This window comes from Populus trichocarpa, chromosome 5 (assembly GCF_000002775.5).
Source record: "Populus trichocarpa isolate Nisqually-1 chromosome 5, P.trichocarpa_v4.1, whole genome shotgun sequence".
Taxonomy (NCBI): Eukaryota; Viridiplantae; Streptophyta; class Magnoliopsida; order Malpighiales; family Salicaceae; genus Populus; species Populus trichocarpa.
Window position 1 is genome coordinate 4,719,613 of NC_037289.2, and position 8,437 is coordinate 4,728,049.

General features: G+C 30.5%; 1 protein-coding gene across 2 annotated transcripts; it reads left to right on the forward strand.

Moving 5' to 3' along the window:
- The first annotated feature begins 713 nt into the window (after positions 1 to 713).
- LOC7479180 (homeobox-leucine zipper protein ATHB-6) lies at positions 714 to 3,420 on the forward strand. 2 transcript variants are annotated; one of them, XM_002306255.4, is made up of 3 exons: positions 714 to 1,414; positions 1,701 to 2,080; positions 2,293 to 3,420. In XM_002306255.4, exons 1-3 carry the CDS (start codon positions 1,351 to 1,353, stop codon positions 2,836 to 2,838), a joined length of 990 nt encoding a protein of 329 aa, XP_002306291.2. In that variant the 5' UTR covers positions 714 to 1,350; the 3' UTR covers positions 2,839 to 3,420. The 2 variants fall into 2 exon arrangements, with proteins under 2 accessions (XP_002306291.2, XP_024457294.1); XM_024601526.2 differs by having other exon boundaries at positions 1,704 to 2,080.
- The last annotated feature ends 5,017 nt before the right edge of the window (positions 3,421 to 8,437 follow it).

The window sequence follows — 8,437 nt, forward strand, 5'->3', positions numbered from 1 at the left end:
TTGCAAAAATAACTTTGGAATATTTCTTAATCAAATATACTGTAAACTTCAATGTTTTTATTATAATTTTTTTAAACAACTTAAATTATGAGTGAAAATAAAAGTTATATTTCATAACTCAAAAACACAAAACAAACACTCGTTTATGTTTCACCTAAAGATATATCCCTTTTCTTTGATCCATAGAAACACCTTATGTGAAAATAAAAGTTATATTTGAAAAACATTTATTTTATTTGTTTTAAATTAATATTTTTTTGATATTTTTAAATTATTTTGATGCGTTCATATCAAAAATAATTTTAAAAAAATTAAAAAATATTATTTTAATATATTTTTAAATAAAAAATACTTTGAAAAATAATTATAACCACATTTCCGAGCAATAAAGTTGAAAAAAAAAAATTTAATTAAACCAGCCAGCAAAGTTTTTGAAATAGACGATTAATCGCACCGACCACGCCGTAGTATGCGGTTAACACGCTGGCGCAAAACCAGGTATCATCAGCTCAAGCCAAGCCGTACAGCGCTTTCAACCTCCAACGTTAACTCCCTCCCCAAATAAAAAAGATGTAACACTGTTAAAAAGACAAAAACCGGCTGTAGCCGGTAGACCAAGAATTTCATTTAGACTGAATTTGGGTTCATTTCATTTGGCCCAAATTAACTGCAAGGGTACCTAACCCGAGTTGGTTTATTTATAGAGAGAAATTTTGTGAGAGGCTAGCTAGGTTCTGAACTGGTTTTCTCTTCCTTCTCTCTCCTGGTTTCTCTCTCTGTCTCTCCCTTTCTTGACGAACAGAGTTAGACTATTGTTTAGAGAATTCATTTTTTAGGATTTTGCTTGTTAATTTGGTTGGTTAATTCTGTAATGGAAGAAAGACAAGAGGTTTCTTGATCGATAACTTCACTTGTTTTGGGCTGCTAGTCTAGCTAGCTTTGCTTGTTGGGTTTTCTTTCTTCTTCTGTTGTTGTTTCTTTGGATGGGTACAGAGGGGGAGGATGGAGTTGTAGTGTTGAAAAGGGAGAAAGATGGGAGAGACAATAGAGGGGTGGAGGGGTACTGTTGTATACAGCTAGACTGTACAAGTTGGTCTGGCTATATACATGAAAGTTCTTACAAGTGATAAATAAATAAATCTTGTGCTTTTCAAGTGCACCTCACTCACTCACTGATCTCTTGAGTTCTTAAGCAAAAGAGAAAGAAAGATCTTAAAGCTAGAAAGACCTCTAAAAAAAAAACAACAAGAAGAAGAGGACTGACTTCGTTGATCTTAAACAGAGATCTGTGTTTTTTAGGAAAAAAGCTTTTTTCCTTTTTGTTCCACCATATCATCATCATCATCAGTCATGAAGAGATCACTTGGCAGCTCAGATTCCCTTGGTGCTTTGATGTCCATCTGTCCAACTACAGGTTCTTAAATATAACCCCATCAACTTAATTATCATCTTCCTTCCAAAAATTCAGACATGCCCATGTGTCATGCTTTTTATTAGCTTTCTTTTTCATTCTTTCATGACAATAGCTACTAACCTATCAAAGTTTTGCAGTAACCTTTGAACCCAAATGAACTAGCTTAGTTTTCTTTTGAGGACTCGTCATGCTTAGAACACTCTTTTTTCAACTTTGTTCTCTCAAGTATAAAGTTATTATTCATATCCACCAATTTTATCTTTGTATTCCTTTGATTGTTTTGTAGAAGAACACAGCCCAAGAAACAGCACCCATGTTTATAGCAGGGAATTCCAGTCCATGTTGAATGGCTTAGATGAAGAAGGTTGTGTGGAAGAATCAGGAGGCCATGTCACCGAGAAGAAAAGGCGATTAAGTGGAGATCAAGTCAAGGCCTTGGAGAAAAACTTTGAGGTCGAAAACAAACTTGAACCTGAGAGAAAAGTTAAGTTAGCCCAAGAACTTGGCTTGCAACCAAGACAAGTAGCTGTTTGGTTCCAAAATCGCCGTGCCCGGTGGAAAACCAAGCAACTGGAGAGAGATTATGGCGTTCTTAAAGCCAATTATGATTCTCTTAAGCACAATTTCGATGCCATCCAACAGGACAATGAAGCTCTACTCAAAGAGGTATATATTTTAATTTTCATCATCTTTATTTGTTTGTTTGAACCTGAGCAACAATGGGCTGAATCTTTTTGTTGTTTTTGTGAGTTTAATCTCGAAAGAAATAGTTTATATTTATTAATTCTGAAAACCAAAGGTGCACACAGTTATTTTTTAAGAAGCAACAAATTGCAGAATTCTCGGTTAACCCTGGTGATGTTTTGTTCATGTTGCAGATAAGGGAACTGAAAGCAAAGCTGAATGAGGAGAACACAGAGAGCAATGTTTCTGTCAAGGAAGAGATAATTTTGGCTGAATCAGAAGACAAAGTCACTGAAGAAGACACGCCACCACTCCTTGATTCTCTTACTGCATCAGCAGAGGCTAAAGAGCTGAATTATGAGAACTTCAACAGCAGCAGCAGTATTAATAATGGACTAGGAGCCTCTCTTTTCCCAGACTTCAAAGATGGGTTATCGGATAGTGACTCGAGTGCAATCTTGAATGAAGACAACAGTCCTAACCCTGCCATTTCTTCATCTGGGATTCTCCAAAGCCAGCTAATGATGTCCCCACCCCCATCCTCATCTCTCAAATTCAACTGCTCCACCTCATCTTCTTCACCATCAACAATGAATTCCTTTCAGTTCTCCAAGACTTATCAAACTCAGTTTGTGAAGTTGGAAGAGCACAATTTCTTAAGCAGTGAAGAGGCTTGCAATTTCTTCTCAGACGAGCAACCTCCAACTCTTCACTGGTACTGTTCTGATCAATGGAATTAGGAAACAAGCAGGAACAAAAACTGAAAATAAGGAAGCAGTCAAGATAGTGGGTGGTATCTCTAGAGAGAAGAGTGAGTTAAGCTATAAGCTCCAAGGATTTTGTAAAATGGAAGTGGAATATCTATGTAGTTTTAATGCTTATTTGGGTCTCCAATGTGCTAAAGGTGAAAAACTGGACAAGAATCAGTCCATGAAGAATACGAGGGAAAAGAAACAGAGATGTGATGGGGACTAGAATGGTAAAAAAAAGGGAACCAAGGAAAGGAAGCAAAAGAAAGAGAGTAGTCTCAGACATGGGCTTATGGGGTGAAAGGTGACGCCTAAATTGTATAATTTGTCGCATAAGCTGTGCGGGAAATGATTAGGTCGTAATTGGAAGTCCATATCTCTACTGTAAGAAGGAAAGGGGAAGGTCTTGGAATCCATGGAGAAAAGAGCTCCTCCTGTAATGGAGAGAATAATCATAGCTTCTTGTTTTTTTTTTTTTTTTTTTTTTTTTAACTTTTATCTATATGCTCTTTATCTTCTTCTCTAATTGCAAAATCATAATTAGTGAAATGTAAAGCATCTGTTGATTACTAAGTTGGCTGGCCAAATTCAAGCTGTTTGTTTGTCTCACACAAATGGCCAAGATTTGGATAGTTGTATAGCCGCGATTGTCTGGACGGGAGCATGCTTTCACTTTCTTTCTTTTTTATAGCTTTCCGAACGTTTTTTAAAATAGTTTTTTAAAATTATTAAAAAATACACTAATTTAATTTTTTTAAAAATAAAAATATTTTAAAAAAACATCTTAAAATAGAATCACTTTCGAACACCTCTTTACTTTCACCACTGACACTTGCGTACCAAGAAAGAAAGTGTGATTTTTACAAAATTAATAACCTCCATTCAAAATTTTGAGCTTTAAATTTTATTGGCTACCGAATTTATTTTTAGATTTTGATCACATTTTATTAACTACAAAATAAATCTAGTCATTAATTTCAACATGAGAATTCACGTTCACTTGCACTTAGAAAAATACTAAGAATTTTTTTCAATTAATTTGTATGATTAAAATTTACATTTGAACACCAACCTCATTTCGTTTCTCATAAAAAGCTATCACCACAATAGGGACTCTAAAAATCTATCAGAATTTGATAAATAATAATTTTTAAGAAAACTGGGCACCTTTGTTCAGGTCAGCACATGGTTTTTGAAAAAACAAAAAACCAAGAATTAAGATTATTATTTTTTATATCATTGCCCGTTTCGGCTTTATGTTTTGTTTTCAAATCCTGGAAATGTAAATATAAAACTTTTTTTTTTTATTTTGGACATTTATTTAAAAATAGTAGAACGACCATTAAATAGTAGAAAAAGCTAGCTAGAATTGTATCAATGGTGTAAACGATGAAAACAACAGTGACCTTTTCTTTTACCAAGTAGAACAAATAAAAGGAAACAGTAGCCTTGAAAACAGATCACATAAGTAGAGGGAAAAAAAGAAAAAAAAAGTTACGAACACAAATGCTTCTAGTTCTAGCTAGGGAGAATTAAGAAAAGCTTTGTTTAGCCGTGATGTTCTTCTTTTAATTATACGTGTGGAATTTAAATTAGTAATAGTCATGTCCACGCTGTCATTTGATTTTGATATACATCAAACTTTACATTACACTACACGAATTTACTACGACAAAATTGATTATTTTGAGATTTTCTTGTCGAGGGTGTATAAATACTACTTGAAATTAATTTTATATATTTTAATTTACATCCTTTGAATATATATATATTTTTTTTCTAGTATTTTAGTAGTTGAGCATTATTACACTCTTGGATACGCATCCTCTTGTTGGGTTCCATTAATAAATATGTTAAACATCATGTGAAAATCACATGAAAATAAACAAAAGTTAAAATAATTGATAAATAAAAAATTAAACAGTAAACAATATTCAAACCAAATGAATGGAGAAATACTTGGAATAAAAATTCTAAAGAGTAGTAGATTAGGAGAGAAGAACCAACTCTTTTGAAATTGGATAAGTGATTATATTTTTCTCTATTGATTATATATATTCTTCAAATTCATGATATTAAATAAAAATATTTTATTTTTTTATTTTCTCAACAATAAAAGAAGCAATCAAGACAGATGCAAGATAAAGTTTAGATCTTGTTGTAAAATAGAAAACAGTACTCGCCTCAAGATTTATCGATTTTCAAGATGGAATAATTTTTTCTTCTTCTATTACTCTTCTGTAAGATTTTCATTCTAATTATTTTTACCAGTGAAATAAATCCTGAAGAAAGTAGGGCCAAATTACATTACCAAGTTATATTGCTCAAAAATCTACCTTCAATAACGTAAACATCACCTTAGATATATAAAATATTTTCAAAGTACCTATTATATTTCTATTTTATATATTAATAATTTATAAGTGATATTTATTCTCTATTAATGATGTGTAAGAGATTTTCATCTCTCATTAATGACATCAGAGCAAATAACTCTTCGATCCCTTCACTTCATTAAAATAACATGTTCAGGAGTTATAAATACTATCCATACTATCCAAGTAAATTTTTATTTTTCAAGCATTCAGATCTTAACTTTTAGAGCATTTATCATACTCAAAACAAGAATAAATATTATCGCAATTAAAAATTAAAACTCTGTCTTCTATTTATTAAATTTCCCTACTTAAAAGTCATAATTTTGCTATAATTTTGCTATTAGAGGGTCTCTAAACCCTATTAAAAGGGAATATTTTGTAAATATCAAAATTTCTACCCCTAATCATACACTTTCTGGGATGTGAAAAAGAAAATATTGGGATGAACACGTGATTAATCACTATCTAAACACTAATAACCTCATTCCTGAATATATCGGAGTTTAGAACATCAACAGAATTAAACCCTAAAAAACACAAATAAAATATCCATGAGAACATAGATCTAAAAACTAATTTGTATTCATCTATAAACACACAAGATATTCAGTCTAAAATCAATGTAGGTTGGATATTTATTAAAACAAAGAAATAATATAAAGCACACGAATGTAAAAAAGTCTTAGATCTAAAAAACGAAAGGAGAAAAAAGTATGAAAATCCACAGTGGCAGCAGGGAAATGTTTTGGAGACGAGAGTTAAAGTTGAACAGACAGAATACAGCTGAAATGGCCATTTGAGCCTCTCTTTTTTTTTAAAAAAAAAAACGAAATGTGTATATTATTCACAACAGTTACAATGATACGAAGGAATTAAACTCAAAACTTTAAACATATTGCATTGCATAGAAAATATTATTGAATGTGTTTACGATCTTTCTCTTGTTTTGCAAGAGTGTTATTAGAATAGTACTTAAACATTTATAAGTTAATTTTGTTTCTAATCAGCCATTGTCAGCATTTGTAATCGTTCTCCAATGCCTCAAAGTATCGACGTACGCTTCTGAAACTCCATAAATTGAAAAAAATAATTATATAACTCGTGAAGAAGCATTTTTGTCCATGTGAAGACATCAAATTTACAGTCCATCATGGGAGGAGGAATTGATTAGATTGATGTTGTTACACTGCCTGCACCGGTAGAGTTATCGAAGAACTCCCTCGCTTGGCACCCATCCAAAGACATGCGGTGATGACAACATCGAAGGGCAGATGTCCGTCCCGGACAAGACTTCTTCTAAGGCTCAATCAAGAAATGTGCCTCAATCAAGAAATGTGCTATGGAGTTTGGGTGTTGTTTTTTTTAACATGGTTTAGAAATTCTTTTTGGAAAACTAGCACCGGCTTTAAAAAATTAAAAAAATAGCACAGTTTGGTCTTTTTAAAAAGGGAAATGCAGTATTTTAAATAAATGGTTAAAAAAGGCAGGCATAAATCCCAAAAGGAAGAGAGAAAAGAGGAAAAGGAAAGAAAGAAAATTAAAAAAAAATAGAGGAGTATAAACTACTACTATAAAATAAATAAAAAATAAATAAAAGTAAATTACGAAAGCTCAGAATTCAAAAAGAAAAAAAAAAAGAAGATTTAAGAGAACCTAAAAAGAAGAGTTTACATGATTGGATGCCGAAACATACGTGTCTAATGGGAGCCGCAGCTTTCTGGCGCCCCTTAACATCCTACGCTTTTATCATCCCACTTTTGTGCTAAAGTTCGTGAAAATAGCACTCCCCCTTTTCTGGACCACATGATAGTATATATATATATATATATTTTTAACAAACTATCACCTTTTAAAAAAAAGAAAAATGGAAAAATAACATAGTTAATGGATTGTTCTATACATTCTTAATAGATTATTATGTTCTAAACAATGCAATTTATTGAATAATTTTTTAATGAATTACAGTGATTAATATGTTGAAATATCGTTAATATTTCTATCAATGTTTTAATACAAATTGTATACATTTAGGAAACTTAGCTGTATTTTTAATTTATCAAACAATAATTAAGAATCCCAAACTAGCTAAATTAAGTATTGTAATTGTATATAAACTCTATTAAAAAACCATTTTTATTCTTAAAAATATATGTTTTGTTCACCCAATGGGTTTTTAATTAAAAAAAAAAAGAATAGTTTTTTGAATAGACTTTGTATAGAAATGGCAAACTTAATTACGAATTTTTCATTGTAGAGAAGAATAATGAAGAATCCTAGTCTAGTTAAACTATTGCCTATTATTTTTTTAATTTTTAAAAATAAAAATACATTTTTTTAATATAAAAATAAAAATAAAAAATAATTTTCTTAAATAGAATTTGTATACAAAGAGTAAAGATAATATATATATATATATGTTGATTGCAAAAATGTTGTTTCGATATATTACATTGTTATCATGAAATAATAATATATAATTAGTTTTTTGCATTCAAATGATTGCTTTATTAAGAATCACGCAACTTATTAAATTGCATTATTTTCAAAAATACAATCTATTAATTTATATTGTTTTAAATAGTGTAATCTATGGGTTTTATCATTAGAAAAAACGCAACCCATTAACACAGCTAATTTTTAAATTATTTTCTTAATTATGCTAGTTTATATATAAAAAAACAATTGGCACGTGAAATATTCAAAATAATTCCACTTTTCACTCTCTCCTCGTAATTAAGAAAAAACATAATTATTACTATTACTTACACCGATGTGACCTTGGAATTGATGACTGATTAGTGATTTGGTTGTTTTTTTTCTTTTTTCTTTTTTCGCGGTCCGATATCCTGGGACTTATGTAGGAAACCTCACGTGGCTTGATTCTCGTTTTGTTTTCCTTTATGTTCTTGGTTTTTTAGTGTTTTGAAAATAATTTTTTAAAATTATTACGCTGAAATTCATTTATGCTCCTGAATTTCATAGAGAGTTTTATCTTCGTTTGTAGTGTTTATATATATATATATATATCCTAGAATGATAATGTAGGAACAATCTCACTTATGAGGTGACCATATTTTTTAGAATATTAGAATTTTATTAGTTTTAAAATATTTTTTTATATTTTTAAATCATTTTAATATACTAATATTAAAAATAATAACATTTTGATCCATCTCCAAACAAAATACTTTGAAAAATAACATTTACTATAT